General features: G+C 34.0%; 2 protein-coding genes across 2 annotated transcripts; one reads left to right on the top strand and one right to left on the bottom strand.

Annotated features, from left to right (window-relative positions):
- Positions 1–4,143: 4,143 nt before the first annotated feature.
- LOC108945879 (uncharacterized) lies at positions 4,144–7,245 on the bottom strand. The gene is made up of 3 exons (XM_018772196.3): positions 7,114–7,245; positions 6,051–6,242; positions 4,144–4,634 (listed from the first exon to the last, which is right to left on the bottom strand). The coding sequence occupies exons 1-3, from the start codon at positions 7,215–7,217 to the stop codon at positions 4,613–4,615; spliced, it is 318 nt and encodes a 105-aa protein (XP_018627712.1). The 5' UTR covers positions 7,218–7,245; the 3' UTR covers positions 4,144–4,612.
- A 62-nt stretch (positions 7,246–7,307) lies between these two features.
- On the top strand, positions 7,308–12,260 carry LOC104100440 (cyclase-associated protein 1). Its single transcript, XM_009607666.4, has 10 exons — positions 7,308–7,770; positions 9,088–9,253; positions 9,327–9,391; positions 10,260–10,569; positions 10,640–10,787; positions 10,869–10,978; positions 11,074–11,129; positions 11,213–11,269; positions 11,403–11,546; positions 11,818–12,260. Exons 1-10 carry the CDS (start codon positions 7,486–7,488, stop codon positions 11,902–11,904), a joined length of 1,428 nt encoding a protein of 475 aa, XP_009605961.1. The 5' UTR covers positions 7,308–7,485; the 3' UTR covers positions 11,905–12,260.
- The last annotated feature ends 5,042 nt before the right edge of the window (positions 12,261–17,302 follow it).

The raw sequence follows: 17,302 nt of genomic DNA, 5'->3' as shown, positions 1-17,302 counted from the left end.
CTCTCTCTAACCAAAGATCACCAGACCGAACCTCGATTTGGAGATTTCAAAATTTCTTGAACAAACGCAAGATCTAGGCGGGCGAGTTCTGATATCGGGTCGGGTTCAGGAGAGGCTTGCTCAGGGAAATGAAGTGGTGAAGGAACTTGATGATGAATATGAGAAAGGCAACGAAGAAGAAGTCATTGTCGTCGAAGTCAGTGGCGGAGATAACCCAAGGGCGGAGCGAATCGGCTTGAGGGACTAAAGAATTGAACCGTTTGGAAATAAATTTTTCTTTTTTGTACTTCAAAAGAATATTGACCAATGAAGGCTCCGACCAAACTTCCGGCCATTATTCCAGTGGTAGCTTAAAAAGGTGGAGCTACTGAAATTTTGGGTGAAAAAGGTATAATATTATTGCTGAGAAAGTTTTTAGTGAGAAAAAAATATATAACGTAGGACCCATTCCAAAATTTAATTTAATTTAATTCTAAAACAAGAAATAAAAAGTCTGATAAAACCTCACGCGCCCAAAATGCAATTAAAATACACCGTAACTTGCCATGTCAATGTGAGGTGTCTGCTAGATATACTTAATTGCCACTTGAAGTGTCTAAATGGTAAAAAGGCCAGTTGAGGTATTTGTCTGATTTTTTAGGACAACTTAAAGGGGTCGTTTATGTATTTCACCTTAAAAATATAATAAGCAAAACATTAAATTTTTTCTTGGACATTGGAATTGTGAAAACGGTTACATGCAAACAAGTAATTAAACTCAAAATTCTAATTCCCAAACCTATTATGCTACTCCTACTAAAATTAAATTATTTTTGGCATATTCACTAGCAAGACACAAAGTATTTTAGTGATTATAAGTAGCAAGCTACAATGTATTGAATATATTTTTTTTTGTATGATTTAGATTTATATTTTTGAATTTTTAATCTTCTTTAGGCTTTATTCTTGAGTATCAACTTATTAATATCTTTTTACTCATGTGATTTATATTTTCTTTATCTTTGCTTAGTTTCTTTTGCGTTGTTGTAGAATAATTGATGGGTCTATACTCTGGCCATATTTCATGTTTTATTAATTCATTACCCTTGCCTAAGAGCTTTTCCAAGTCTTAGTAAAGCACGTATGTTATTGCATTCTACTTCTACTAGTAATTTTTACATGATAGTTAAGAATATACCAAAAATTAACCTAGCGAACCAATACCGAATAGAAACCGACATGATGGGAACGATTTCGAAAAGTCTAATTTTAGTTATACATAATAGAATAACCGAAATATTAATACGATATAAATTTTATAAAACAATGAAATTGTATTAAGAAGAAGAAGAACAGAAAGGTACAGACCTAGTAGAGAAGAAGAGTAAGAAGACAGAAGAGAGAAGAAGATGATGAAAAATGAGAAATGTTATTCTTGCATTGTGTGTCAAGTGCACATACACGTGTGTATATATATTAACACTTGTCTAACTAACTTAACCACCTACTTAATTCTAATTGGTTGAGTATAGTGAAATAACTAATCTACCCTCTAATGAGTTATGTAACACCTTTCTCAACACTCCCCCTCGAGCTAGGAAGTGCAAAGATGTTCAAAGCTCCTATCTTGGAATTGAGATATTCATGTTGAACTCGATTAAGTCCTTTTGTCAGAATGTCAGTTGGTTGATCTCTTGTAGGGATGTATTTTATTGTGACCAAGCCTTGCAAGATCTTTTCCCTAATGAAATGACAGTCGATTTCGATATGCTTGATACGTTCATAATAAACTGGATTTGTCGCAATCTGCATAGCTGCCTTGCTATCACTATAAAAATTCACATACTATTTAGCATCAATTTTCAGTTCTTTTAGTAGTCCAAGTAGCCACAATAGTTTGTTTATGCAAGGCTCTTATATTCAGCTTCTACTGAGCTTCTGAAAATAATAGTTTGTTTATTAGATTTCCAAGTAACTAATGTCTCACTAAGTTTGATCAAATAACCAGATACAGATTTTCTAGAGTGAGGGCAGGCTGCCCAATCAGCATCACAGTATGTTGTAACTTCATTGCTGCATTTGCTGGATAGAAGAATTTCTTATCCTGGTTTTTGCTTTAGATATCTTACAATTCTGAGTGCAACTTCCATATGAGATCTTTTAGGCTTCTGTAAAAATTGGCTCAATGTTTGAACACTGAAGGAGATGTCTGGTTGAGTCATAGTTAAGTATAGGATTTTACCAATCAGCTTCTGATAAGGATTCTGATCCACTAGTTCTGCATCTTCTAAGATCACATCCTTGTCTTTTTTGACATATTCATCATACTCTCTGGTAGTTAACTTCATGTTGAAATCCAATGGAGTTACGGCAGGTTTGGCTACTCCCAGACATGTTTCCAAAATTAATTCTAGTGCATATTTTCTCTGAGGCATTAAGATTCCTTGACTGGATCATGCAAACTCAATGCCAAGAAATTATTTGAGTTCACCTAAATATTTCATTTTGAATACTTGTTGTAGACTTGTCTTAGTGTCTTCAATTAACTTTAGGCTATCTCCAGTTATAAGCATGTCATCAACATAGACTAAAACTATAGTGATACCTTCTGATATCTTTTTGAAGAACAATGAGTGATCATATTGACTCTGATGGAAGTGAGTTATCGGTAAAGCCTCGGTTAGCTTGTCATTCATTGCCTTGGTGCTAGTTTTAATCCATACAAAGATTTAATAAGTCTACATGCTGGTTTCTTCTCCCCTTGACTGTTAAATCCGTGAGGTAAATCCATGTAGATTTCATCATATAGGTCCCCTTGAAGAAATGCATTATATACATCCATTTGATGTATGTGCCAATGTTTAGCAGCAACAATTAATTGATAGGACAGTCCTTACAATCTTCATTTTTATAACTGGTGAAAAAGTTTCTTGGTAGTCAATTCCTTCTTTTTGGCTAAATCCTTTTGCGACCAACCTAGCTTTAAATCTTTCAATTTCCCCGGTAGATTTTTACTTTATTTTGTAAATCCACTTGTTTCCTATAGATGATTTACATTCAGGTAGTGGAACTATATCCCAAGTTTGATTATTTTCTAAGGCTTCAATCTCATCCTTCATGGAATCTATCCATCTAGGATCTTTGATAGCCTCATGGTAGTTTGCAGGTTCAAATATAGAAGAAGATGTAGCAATAAAGGATTGATAGGTAGGGGAAATATTTTTATATGTTATGAATTTACATAAGGCATATGGAGGCTCCTGATGAATGTTTAAAGACTCAAAGTCTTTCATCCAAAGTGGTGGTCTTTTATTTCTATTTGATTTCCTCGAAGTCTCTTCGGTTGATAGAGTAAAATTTTGTTAACTAGATGATTGAACTTGAATAGTATTTGAAGGTAGGGATTCAGTTGCTACCTCAAATACTGTGTTCTGTTGTGATGCTTCAGAGGTAGTATACTGTATTTGATCAGCTGATAAATTTGGGGTTTGTTGATTTGAATCTTCTGTACCATTATCGAAATCACCAATTTCATTTGTTTGAATGACATTATGACTTGGTTCAGTAACTTCAGTAGTGAACTGGTTGACTGGTTCATCTGATATTTGTTGAAGGCTGTTGGGCATGAAAATAGGTTGAACTTTGGTTTGATTGAGAGTTTTGAATGGAAAGATGTCTTCTTTGAAAATAACATCTCTGTTGACAAAAAAGGACTTGTTGTTAATGTCATACAGTAGATATCTTTTTTGAGAAGTTACATATACCATATGAATGGTTGCCTTAGACCTAGACATTAATTTATCTTGTTCTTGCACATAAACATCCTAGTACTTTAAGATGTTTTAGTGAAAGCTTCTTCCCATACAATTTCTCATATGGAGACTTGTTTGCTAGTACAGAACTTGACATTCTATTAATAAGATAGGCTGCAGCTAATACACAGTATCCCCAAAACCTTATAGGTATGTGTCCGTGAAATCTAATTGCTCATGTGACTTCTAAAATATGTATGTGCTTTCTTTCAGCCACACTATTATGTTGTGCTGTGTAAGCACAAGTTATATGATGGATTATCCCAAGATTATTGAACATATTATTGCGGTTTGTATTGACAAACTCAGTGCCATTATCAGTTCAGATGAGTTTAATTATTTTGTTAAATTGAGTCCTTACAGGCATTGTGAACTGTTGAAGAATAATGCAGATATCAGACTTAAGTTTGAGCCAAAACAACCATGTTGTTCTGGAAAAGTCATCCACTACTGTTAAGAAATACTTGTTACTATCAAATGTAGCTACTTTATATGGTCCCTAAAGATCTACATGAACCAAATCAAATGAAGTAGTAGTTTTAATGCAACTAGTAGGAAAAGGTTGCCTTGTTTGCTTTTCACATGGGCATACAACACACTTATTCAATTTTTCTGCTATAAGCTCTAGTTTAATAGATAGTAACTCCTAAGTAAATTTGTTGATGCATGTCCAAATCTCTTTTGCCACAAATCTATATCCTTTGCTGAGTTGAAATCATAATTGGTTGAACTCTCAGTAGCTGTAAGAGTAACTTCACTTATGTTTCCTGCTGCTTGACTTCTTAGTATGTACAGATCATCATCTTCCTTACCAATCGCTTTCACCTTCTCAGTGAAGAGCTCCTGAAAAATACAAAAATCAAGAAAGAATACTAGTAAGCATCTCAACTCTTTTATCAGTTTAGAAACTGAGAGTAGGTTGTATTTGAATTGAGGAATGTAAAATGCATTAGTTATTGTGTTTATAATTGCTAAGGTACTAGCTCTCGTTTGTGTAACATGTGTCACATCTCGATTAGGCATAAATATTCTTTTTGAATACTGAGTTTGAACTATAGTAGACTTGTCCAACAAGTCCATGTCTGCTACCATATGGTTGGTAGCCCCAGTGTCTATTATCCAGTGTTTAAAATACTTAGATGCACCTGCTACATTGGCATTATAAGTTGGCCCAGCATTGTTGTTTAGCATATGGTGAATTTTCTCATACTGCTCTTTAGTAAAGGTGCAACTGGTCAGCTGACCTTGCAGGTTAAGTTGATTACTCATGTTCTGTCCCATTGATTGGTTTGCAGTATCTATTGATCCAGTGAACTGGCCAAATGCATTTCTTCCAGTCTGATTGTTCTGCAAATTATCTTCATTTAGAACATTATAGGCAATTGCATTATTGAACCTTGTGTTTCCTGTGTATTGATTGTTCTGAGTTGCAGATTCAGTTAGTGTATTATGAGCAGTATATTCCCAACTCCCCCTTTCTTCCGGAGTTTAAAGTATGTGGGACACCCCACAATTTTGTAACAATTTTCTTTGCTATGACCTCTGAGTTTGCAAAACTCACATTGAACATTGTAGTTCTTCTTTACTTTCTGATTAAACCTTTGATTTCCACATGTTCTTGATACATAGCCACATCATACTGTCCGGTAACATTAGTTGGATTTGCACCTAATAATCCTGCTGAAGCTGCTACTGTTTTTTAGCTTTCATCACTTATGATCATTACATAGGTCTGATTGATAGTAGGCATGGGACTCATTAGCAGAATCTGGCTTCTTGCTTGACTGTATGAGTCATTTAACCCCATCAAGAACTGAAACAGTTTCAATTTCTATAAATGCACTATAAATTCTTTTGATTTTTCACAATCACATCCAGGGGATGGAACCAATGCTTCAAATTCTTCCCACAAATCCTTCAATTTTGAAAAATAAACAGATATAGAGGCAGTTCCTTGTCTTAAGGTTGCAATTTCTTTTATGTAAATTAAAGGATCTTGCACCGTCTAATTTGTTAAACCTTTCATACAAATCAATCCAAACAGCTTGAGCACTTGAATCATACATAATTCTACCTAATAATTCACTAGCTACAGAATTCATGATCCAATAAAGGACTGTTACGTTAACTCTTTCCCAATGATTCCACATTATTTATGAAAATTATTTTTTAGTGCAAGAACCATCTACCAACCCCAATTTTTCCTTCTCAATAGAGCTACTCGCATAGATCTAAACCAGATAGAGTAGTTTTCAATACCTGTCAATTGGAACGATATGATTTGAATTCCACTGACATCTGAAGGAGACAGAAATAACGAATGATTGTAGTCTATTCCAGGTGCTTGATTCACTCCCAATGTAGGAGTTGGAGTTGGTGCATGAGTATGGTGCATAGTTGTTCGATTCAGCAAATCTTTGATCGCCATTGTCAACCAAGAATTCAAGAACACTAACAGTAATTGACAAGTAGATTATGTGGGATTAAGATCAAACCACAAGCTAGAGATTACTAGTTATGCTCTGATACCATAAAATTGTATGAAAAAGAAGAAGAACAGAAAGGTACTGACCCAGTAGAGAAGAAGAGGAAGAAGACGGAAGAGAGAAGAAGATGATGAAAAATGAGAAATGTTATTCTTGCATTGTGTGTGAAGTGCACATACACATGTATATATATATATATATTAACACTTGTCTAACTAACTTAACCACCTACTTAATTTTAATTGGTTAAGTATAGTGAAATGACTAATCTACCCTCTAATGAGTTATGTAATACCTTTCTCAACAAATAACTGGCCGAACCGAATAGTTGACACCTCTATGTCTAACTAATCAGTTATTACACGAACTTAAAAAGGAACGACTAATAATTGAAAACCATATGCGTTAATTTTTTTATATATATGTTTGCCTTTTTGTGGCAACTTTGCCCTTAAGTTATGGTATATACTGTCGTATTTTTTCAGCATCCTTTCGATATTGGACTTTGAAGTTCTCATTTCGTATAGAGTAGCATTCCCGATGAACCATATTAGTATTTCCCCGGTCCATTTTAATTAATTTATTTTTGTAGTCTATAATATTTGATTTTTTCAGATATCAAGAAATAATTAACTTAATTTTTAAAGCTGCCATTGGAATAAAGAGCCGATAAGTATTTGTTGTGTTTTCAATGAACAAATTAAAGTAAATACGGTCAATTTTATTATTAATTAATGTTAAAGATGAATTTCTTAATATATATAAAAACAGATCAATTAAAGTGGATCGGAGGAAATGATGAGTAAACTTTTGTAAACAGTTTTCACAACACTTACCTGCAAAAAGGGGAACTTGGATTAAGACAGCCTTTTTCAAATTTCATTGCCATAATAGAAATACAGTTTAAAGGGCTTTCTTCATTGTAAATGACTTGGAACATGCTTTAGAAATTGATTATTATATTTAGTACACAGCTACAGATGTATTACAACGCATAAAAGGCCATAAGTTTCTACTTATCTGACACGTGTATGCCCTCAATTCCATATCCGAACGTGCTTTCTTCGCCTTTCGCCATTTCAGATTAGACCTTTAAGAAACATATATATTCACATTAAAACACTCCGACATCAAACAATCACCAGATCTATGCTACCTACAACGCATTGAAGATCGAGAAACTTCTAGAAGAAACCGGGAGCTTCGCAATGTCAATGGAGGAGAAGTTGATACAGCGATTGGAGTCGGCGGTGACACGGCTGGAGGCGCTATCAGCCACCGGCTTCCATTCCGGAGGTTCCGTCGGGACAGGCGATGATACGGTGGTTTTAGATCCGTCGATTATTGCATTTGACGATCTGAGGTCGGAGTTCCTCGGGAAGGTTACGAGTGCTGCGGAGAAGATCGGAGGAAAAGTATTGGATATTACTAAGATTGTTGAGAAGGCTTTCTCCGTTCAGAGAGAACTTCTCATTAAAATCAAGGAAACTAAGGTTAGGTCAATTCCATAATCAACTCATTATACCGTTTTGTTCACCTCTTTAGTATGTGTACAATGTATATAATATGTACTCGTTCCAATTTATGTGACATTATTTCCTTATGGATTCATGTTTTATTGTATACACTAAGAGTGCAAATATATTATTTTACACTATCAGGAATTTTAACTTGTAATGGCATATTAGTTACTCCCTCTGTTTCAATTTAGAAACACATTTCGCTTATCGAGAGTCAATTTAACTAAATTTTGAAGCTAAATTAAATTAGTTCAACTTAGTAGTTTAAAATTAAAATTTTGATATTCAAAAACTACCCGAAAAGTGTTATAAGTTACAATTTTTCTCATGTCAATACGATAACAAAATATATTTTAAAATATTGGTCAAACTTAACACAATTTGATTCTCGGTAAACGAAATGTTTCATCTAAATTGAAACGGATGGAGTACCGTTTTTATCCGCTAATTAATGCTTATCAAGAGATTTGTCTATAATAACCTAATAAGTGACCTGATTGTGTAAAAAAATTTAATACCATTACGTCGTTGCATATAACTTAAACTCTTTCCTTTCCTTATTAGTTTGTTCCAAAATAATAGAGTACTAGCACATTCCCATATTTGAAAAAAATAGTATTCAAAATTTTCATTTTACCCTTAATGTATGGCACGTTTAAGACCACAAGTTCAAAAAATCTTATAGTGGCAGAAATGTTATGTCGTGTTTAAGATGACAAATTTTAAAAGTCTTCCTTTCTTAAGATATCGAGTCAAATTACGTCAAATAAACTGGAATACAATGAGTGTGCAATTTCAGAATCATGATGTAAGTTTTGTTTGCTAATGTGCATACAATAGGGAAGCTGCAAAGACTTATATTATGCAATATGCATGTATTTTGGTTTTAATTGGAGTATCCATTTCCATATCGTTTGAGCACCATGACAATCTCTTTCATTAGACTTGTTTGGAGCATAGAAACTGTTGCTTGAACCACGTCGAAATAGCACAAATAAGAAATGGAATTGTGCTTGTTTTTTACTGAAAAGACGATCTGCTGTCCAAGTCTTCTGATTGAACTCTGTATTTTTTTCTCGAAAAAGAGGTGTAGGCACAATCAATTTGTATTTCATCATAGCAAGTGAGAAGTGTAATTTCTTACCTTTTACTTGAATGTTTGAAGTTTATGTGCATTAATTTAGTGAAAATACAGAAAGGTACTATTTAATAGTGCACGAAATTGTTTTCTTTATTGAAGATGCTTTTATTTGTCATAATGCTGGTGCAATTTTTTTCTTGATTGTGCAGAAACCAGACAACTCAGGTTTGGTTGAATTTCTCAAACCTTTGAATGATGCGATCGTGAAAGCTACAAGAATGACTGAAGGACGGCCTGATTTCTTTAACCACTTGAAGTCTGCTGCTGATAGTCTATCTGCTCTTGCATGGATTGCATACACTGGAAAAGATTGCGGTTGGACATTTTTTTATTGTTACGCATTGTAAGTCAAAGGGCACCTGTTGAACTTCTTATTTTTATTTTCTAGGCCTAAGCATGCCTATTGCGCACGTGGAAGAAGGTTGGCAGATGGCTGAATTTTATAATAACAAGGTAATTAGGCCTTTTCTAGCAGCTCAGATTCTCCTCTCAGTTGCTCTCTCTTGGTTGAAGGAAGCTTTAAAATATTGTTATAGAACCTGGACAAAATTAGGTGGAGAAGGGACCGTAGTTTGTTATCCCCTCATTTTTCTGGCATGATATGGTGGTTTTTTTGATTGCTTCTGTTTCTTCGCGGTTTGAGTGGTAGAACCACTTTACCCTTTCTCCCTTTTGCCTTTAAATGGCGTACTAAGAAGGGAATGCATTTTTTGTAGTCCCAGCCTTTATTGGTCCTTTCCCAGTATGTTGGGTTGCATCTTTGAGTGTGACATTTGAAAGAAAAGGCTACATTTATTGTTTCCCATCTGAATTAATGGACGCACATAGATGGAACCTTCCATATTGTCTGGAGGAGAATAGCAGGAAGGTATGTGAAGTGCCCTTATATTTCAGACTTTTCTTGGTGGTAAAGAGGGCCAAGGACTTGCTATCATTGGTGTCATACTTGAATGAAAAGGATACTGTTAATTATTTCCCATCTAAATGAATGGACGTATGTAAATGCAACATGTATATTGTCGGGAGGAGAATAGTTGGAAGGTATCTGAAAAGCCCACATATTCTATAGAATTTTCACGGTGGGGAAGAGGGCAGAGAACTTATTATTGACAATGGTTGCTCCAGCTCATTTAGAACACCAAAGAAACTACCAAATAATAAAAAGAAAAATTATAATTTTCAAGCTGCACTTATTTGTATTTTGCTATAGTACACTTTTTGGTCTTGCGAATTTATGCGTACTGTTTGGTTGGTACTACCGCCTAGAACATCTAGAAATCCTATCTTCTAACTTCTGTAAAATATTTTCAATATATTGTAGATTCTTGTGGAGTTCAAAAACAAAGATGCAAATCATGTTGAGTGGGCAAAGGCTTTGAAAGAACTTTATCTCCCTGGCTTGAGAGATTATGTTAAGAGCCACTATCCATTAGGTCCTGTATGGAGTGCAACAGGGAAAGCTGCCGTATCTGCACCATCAAATGCTCCTTCACCAAGTGCTCCTGCTCCTCCGGCTCCACCTCCAGCTTCTCTCTTCAGCTCTGAATCTCCTCAGGCTTCATCATCACGCCCCAAGCAAGGGATGGCTGCTGTTTTTGATGAAATTAATTCAGGAAAGCCAGTGACTTCTGGTAATTTCCCTTCCCACCCTCCTGTATAATAAAGATAGAAGTTTACCCTTATTTGAATATTTCCTTTTAGGATTGAGAAAGGTAACAGATGATATGAAGGCAAAGAACCGTGCCGACAGAACAGGCGTTGTTAATGCTGGTGAAAAAGAAGCCCACATGAGCTCACCCTATATCTCTAAAACTGGACCTGCAAAATTGGAGCTTCAGATGGGCCGTAAGTGAGTAAAGAATAGGCATCAATCTATCTCTATCTGCAATTTGCCTGATCATTTCTAACTTAGCTATCATGTTGTTGGCAGATGGGTGGTTGAGAATCAAGTGGGAGAGAAGAATCTAGTTATTGATGACTGTGATGCAAAGCAATCAGTATATGTCTATGGGTGCAAAGGTTCAGTTCTTCAGATCAAAGGTAACGTAATTCTTCTCTATAGCATAAACTGGACAATAATGAGGTGGACTTATGTTGAACTTGTTTTCCGTAATTGATATATTGGTGTCACACAGGAAAAGTCAACAACATCACAATTGACAAGTGCACTAAGATGGGAGTTGTATGTGCGGTCAGTGATGAACTTCAAGAAAAGTTGATTAAATATTGAGGTTGACTAAATGGCTTACCTGATAATCTAAATTTGGTGAACAGGGTGTAGTGGCAGCTTGTGAGGTCGTCAATTGCAATGGTGTGGAGGTGCAATGTCAGGTATCAAAATTTATGGTTCAAAACTTATATAATGGCCTTGAAAAGCAAAGTGTACTAAAATATGAGTATTGATAATTCTATTATTATCTTATCACGGCACTAATGTTAAATCTCCTTTTATGTGTGCTGCTAGGGCTCGGCTCCTACAATATCAGTTGACAATACAACTGGGTGCCAGTTATACTTGAGCAAAGATTCTTTGGGGGGTTCTATTACCACAGCTAAGTCAAGTGAAATCAATGTTATGGTTCCTGGTGCAGGGCCTGATGATGATTGGGTAATGCATTCTTTGTATTTTGAAAATGCATGACGTTCTTTGTCGTATTTTTCCTTTTATTTTGGCCTTGCTGCTTGTTCCTAATGGATTTCACTAAAGCAAGCAAGTCTAGCATTATCATCTGCAAAAATAATCATGGTTTCGGTGCCTCTTCAGTTCTTTAAATAGAGATTAAACTGTAGCTTAGGAAGCAAAAGGGTGAAATTCAAATACCAGATTTCATGGTTTAGATGACACTAGTTTAAACTTTAACGTATTCACATTGTTACAGGGTGAGCATGCTTTGCCACAGCAGTATGCTCATGTATACAAGGATGGACACTTTGTGACTACTCCTGTCTCCCACTCTGGAGCTTAACTGGTGAAAGTTTCTACATCCAGTTGTTTTACTTTTTATTTTATTTTTTAAATCTTTTTGTTTACTAATTTGATTTATTGGAGAGTTGAAAGATGGTCGATTCTTTTTTATTTATTTATTTATATATTACTGTTAAGGTATGTTTTGTACCTTGTGCCATTTCTTTTTCCTGGAGTTCCTGTTGGCAGTTTGTTCAAAGTAAGGGGTTTTGTGACTTTTCTGTTTGTCACATTTTTTGTTATTTGTATGAGAGCTTGACCTTTTAAAGCTATCTCTCTTTTGTGGAATATTATATATTTTTCACATCTATGTAATCCTCCACTTAATATTTCAAAATAGAGAAGTCTCCTTTGAAACCCGTGGTCTACAATCAATTTGTTCCGTTAAGCATATTAGTTGTGTTCTTACCTTTTTAAAGTATGTAAGATTTATTTGGTTGTACTTTATGCTGTTATATCTACCTTTTCTGGATCCGGCATATCCAGAAATATTGTTTAATTGAGGTTTTAAAATTGCGCTAAGTTTGTGTGTGTGGTATGTCGAACTAGCTTTAAGGATGTGGAAACTAAAGCTATGTAATCAAAGAGCCATTCCCTGTCTTGCAACCCACTTACTACCTAGGATTTCCACCCGTCTGGAACACACCTAGAGCTTGACTAATTGCTTCGGCGTGCTGTAGTTACTTTCTAAATTATCTTTGATCATTTGTGAACAATTAAGAGGAAATGTAAAATCGAGATGAAAAAGAGTTTCAATATTCCCCTCCTCATTTGGGTTAATGTAAAACAATTGGATCTGTAGTTTCAATAAATGAACAATTAGCTTCTTTTGGGTTAAGCTTCTCAAAAAAGAGTTTTAGCCGTCTCTGCATAACAACTCACAATGTTCCCCACCTCATTTTAATGGTGATATTATAAATCCCGAGCTTTCAATAGAATCATGCAGCACTGGCTTATGTGGGGATTAAAGTTCTGGGAGCTACTGGCACAATCCCTGACTGGTGGGTTAAGTGGAGATCAATGAAAAGTCGCTCAACTATGTTCCGGGTGAACTCTGTTTCTTTATCTATTCTGAAATAATTTTTGTTTGATGGATTAATGAATCAGTTATGCCATTATGATCAAATTTGTCTAAGTATAGCAGAGTTAATTAAACTTTCTTTAATTAAGTTGCCGGATTAATCATCTAAAAGGCTTAATTACGTCTGATGGCAACGGTTAGGTCCGGACATTTTAAATAGCTTGACGATTGATAGCTTGTCTGGCCAAGCTTCTCCAAGTTCAAAAGCACATTTTTTTTTTTAAATTTGAAGTGTTTGGTCAAGCTTTTAGGAGAAAAAAAGTGTTTATGAGGAGAATAGAAGCAGTTTTGGAGAAGTAGAAAAAAATAGCTTCTTCCCAGAAGCACTTTTGAGAAAAACACACTTAGAAGCACTTTTTAAAAGCTTGGCCAAATACTAATTGCTGTTTAGAAGTACTTTTAAAATTAATTAGCCAAACACAAACTGCTTCTCACCAAAAGTACTTTTGAAAAAAACACTTCTCAAAATAAGTTGATTTTTCCAGCTTGGCCAAACGAGCTATGAGTCTTGCAAAACAGATTACGCATTAACAATAGAGCATCATGTTCAGTTGTACCATTAATATGTCTCCAAGAATAGCAAATATTTTCAAACTCTTCTGCAATTCAAGTTTATTTCGTGTGGCGTAAACTCATCGAATGAGAATCATATGATACTCTTTTAGTCAGAGAACTGTCATACGCTATCAATTTCATAACTAATTAACTAAACAGGACAAACAAACCTTAAATGTTCCTTCCCTGACAACACGCTTGATGCCTCAATATAGTTAGAATATAATTTGTGTACAGGGATAGTCTATAGAATACTAAGACTTGGTAGTGTTTTAATATGTCGTTAACTGTCTTTTTTTCTCGGATAACTTGTGCGTAGTTATTTTGTAAATGACCTGATAATCTAAAATTCTTTGAACTCATACAATTATGTGCGCCACTTGAAGTTTAGGCGGGTGTTTAGGGGTTGGGGTTGGGCGAGCCTGCTCCTTAGTCTTTCCGTTTTTTCTCTAGTTTTTGGGATGTGGGGGTCCGTTGGTTTGGAAATAAAAGTCAAATATTTGCGATCAATAATATTTTACCGTTATTGTACACATGTATTTCTTTTACACTTTAGAAAATCGTTGCATTTTGAAACTAATTAATGATTTGTAATTAGTTGAATCATTATGGCAGTTGTTAGATAGTATTCACCACGAAGGTAAATGAAAGCAGTAATGGACATTAGGGGTGTACATAGGTCGGGTTGATTCAGATTTTTCAATTACCAAACCAAACTAATGGTGTCGGGTTTTTAAATTTATAAATCAAACCAAACCAACAAAGTCGGATTTTTCAATCTCGGGTTTTGCGGGTTTTTTTGGGTTTTCGGGTTTTTTCGATAAAGGTTTCATAGCACAAAATATGTAACTTGTGCTCCAAATATTTCTTTAATCCTATTAAGATACAATTATATAATGTATTTTTCAAGAAAATGACATAATAATATGAGATAAGTTGCATTATACTAAAACTACTAAATTACATTTGTAAAGAACTTATTAAATTTATGAGCTTTTATTTCATCATTATATTCAAAAACATATTTTAATGATTCTTTTTAATTTTCAATTTTAAAATAATGGATTTCAAATTTTAATCCACGGGCTTATTTGGTATGAGGGATAAGGAATAATTAATCCCAGGATTAAATTTGAGATAAGTTTATCCCATGTTTGGTTGGGTTAAAATCACGGTATAATTAATCCAGAATTAGTTATACCGGAATTGTAGTATTGTTATTATCCCTGTGGGATAACTTATCCCAGAATAACTAATCATGAGATAACTTATTTCCCAACCAAACGACCCTGATTTTTCATTAACTCTTCGTGACAAAAGACTTGGTTCTTAGGAAATTAGCATGTCAATCCAAAAGGAAAAGAAGACTACTTAAATTAGCACCATCGAAATATTACCTATTGTTCTTATTTGTTAGTAATGTTCTTTTATTGTTTTAGTCCCCATAGTGGGCAACATTATACATCTATCGAAAAGTTGTATGAATATTTGTCTGCAGTATAACTTTTACTTCTATGTTGAAGTGTTATTTTGTTGTTTCATTCTCTATTGTGGTACATTTATATTTAGGAATGTGTTTTTGTCAAATATATTTTCTATAAATTGCATATTCATCAGAGTCGGGACTTTTCTCCTATTTAAGGTCTTTAGGCAATCAAGTTAATCTATACATGTAGCTTAAGGCATTTGTTTCTACCAAAGAAACGAAAAAGTAGCATTCACTATAGCAGTGTATGCTTCTTCGTGGTTCCATATCATGTACAGTCAATCGTGTAATTATTTTGATTAGAAAATAGGAGTACTACCATCACATATCTCTCTTTCTGCAAGGAAAAGAGAGCAAATTAATATCTAAATTTGTCATCTGATTCCAACATTACCATTCCAAATATTACATGGAACGTATAACTTTGGGTGGAAGTCTTTATGACAAAATATGAATTTATATAGGCAAAATGGAGGAATGTCATAAAGTGTCATTAACTTACAAATTAAAATTTGACAGTTATGGATACGAAGAGTTTTATGGATAACGAAGTTAAAGAGGTGAGTTATGTAGCGGTACTTTTAAAAGAAGATTACTGAAAAATGAGAGAAAAAGTACCTTTGATGGCTTATAAGATTTGCCATATAACCGATACCTTAGTCGGTCGAATAAACCAGTTTCTATTTGTAGGTTATTTTCTCTTTTGAATTTATAGAGAATATTAATGAGATTTGAATGGAATGAGAGGAAAAAAATAACACACAAGAGAATTCAAAGGTATAAAAGTTGACTTAATATAAACACTAAACTTATATAGTGCAAAAAATATTTCTTCTAATAATAATCACAGAAAAATCACATTAAAGTAAACATATCTAGTTTATCTATGCTAATAAAAAATGATAAAGAGAACTTTTAAATTATGACTTGCTATCTCTTCCCATTATAAACAGTAATTTCAAATGCATAGCTTTTTGCAGAAGTTCGTAAGATCTCATAATCTCAATTTATCCATTGAAAGATTTTGATATATCAATCACTAAAACTTCCTTCTATATTGGATGTTTCCTCACAGAAAGAATGAGACTATAGATAACAACATATTAATCCTTGTTAGAAATAAATAATCAAAAATGGCTTTGAGGCGTGAAAATCGACTGTCCTTAAAGAGTTATCGCCTGTATACTGATTTAGGGAAATACAAAACGATTCTCTTCAGGATATATCAAAGCCTACAATAATATTTGTGATTTTCTATCACTTTGTTGGAAATTCTTGTGTATTTATAGGCAGCGAACAGACCCTTTCAGAAAAGATGTCTTGTTTCACAAACAGACATGACTGTTTATTTGAATTTTTAAAATTTAAAATTCAAATAAATTAATTTTTTTGTCAAAAATTAAAATAATTAATTTTAGGATTCGACCCGGCCCAAGCCCCGGCTTCCAAGTCCAAGTCTTTGATTATATATATATAACGTACCAATATATAGTGTCCTTAATTGCACACACTTAAAAGTTTTAAGTATGTGTCTTAAATCAAAACATAAAAGGGACAAGTGTTTTTAAGACTCCAAAAGGACCTTCTCTCACAATCCCAGTTTCCAACACTTAATAATAACAAACTATCTTACAATCCTTACATCAATTCCCATAAGCCTTCCCTCCATCCAAGTTCACATATATACCGCAAAGACATTTCTCTGCTGGCTGATATCCCAATAAAAAGGAACCCCTAGCACATTTGTAAAGTTCAGTGAAGTTACTAAACCAAGAAAGAAAAGTTTTTTAAAATGTGGAATACAGTCAGTAGAAGACAAAATGAAGATGGTAGATCATCAATGAAATAAGAGATTAAATGTATAATCTGCTAGAAGGAAAACCCAATAACTTGCAAGTGAACATATTAAGAATTATTTAAAATGAAGCAACAAAACTATCTGGTATTCAGAAGATAAACAGTATAGCAACATCTGGAACAACTTCTCTTCTGAAACGGCTTAACAAAATGCAGAGAATTACTAAGAAACATATCCACATCACTTAAGTTTTTAAGAACTCTGAAAATGTTTGTCAGCCTCCCAAAAAACTTTACTATATACTAATAATGGTAATTATAAGTAACGGAAGAAATAATAGAGACAATGAGTTACTTTCGCAACGGTTTCGAAACAAAACGATTTATGGCGAAGAGAAACCAAAATAACACGTTAGAACATGACTTTTGGACTTTCTATTAATTTAATTAATAGAATAAATGAAAAATGAGTAAGAAAAA

Source organism: Nicotiana tomentosiformis, chromosome 1, assembly GCF_000390325.3.
Source record: "Nicotiana tomentosiformis chromosome 1, ASM39032v3, whole genome shotgun sequence".
Classification (NCBI taxonomy): domain Eukaryota; kingdom Viridiplantae; phylum Streptophyta; class Magnoliopsida; order Solanales; family Solanaceae; genus Nicotiana; species Nicotiana tomentosiformis.
Note: the sequence above shows the minus strand (reverse complement) of the source record. Positions and strands in the feature narration are given on the sequence as shown.

What these genes read in the sequence shown, in the direction of transcription:
- LOC108945879 (XM_018772196.3), bottom strand. Translation starts at nt 7,217, where the DNA reads ATGTTCCAAGTCATTTACAATGAAGAAAGCCCTTTAAACTGTATTTCT. An exon ending in CCAAGTTCCCCTTTTTGCAG is followed by an intron (nt 6,243 to 7,113) that starts GTAAGTGTTGTG and finishes AATTACTGTTAG; the next exon opens with TGTTCTTGAATTCTTGGTTG. An exon ending in CATATCGTTCCAATTGACAG is followed by an intron (nt 4,635 to 6,050) that starts GTATTGAAAACT and finishes TGTATTTTTCAG; the next exon opens with GAGCTCTTCACTGAGAAGGT.
- LOC104100440 (XM_009607666.4), top strand. Translation starts at nt 7,486, where the DNA reads ATGTCAATGGAGGAGAAGTTGATACAGCGATTGGAGTCGGCGGTGACA. An exon ending in GAGCTTCAGATGGGCCGTAA is followed by an intron (nt 10,788 to 10,868) that starts GTGAGTAAAGAA and finishes TGTTGTTGGCAG; the next exon opens with ATGGGTGGTTGAGAATCAAG. An exon ending in CAGGGCCTGATGATGATTGG is followed by an intron (nt 11,547 to 11,817) that starts GTAATGCATTCT and finishes ACATTGTTACAG; the next exon opens with GGTGAGCATGCTTTGCCACA.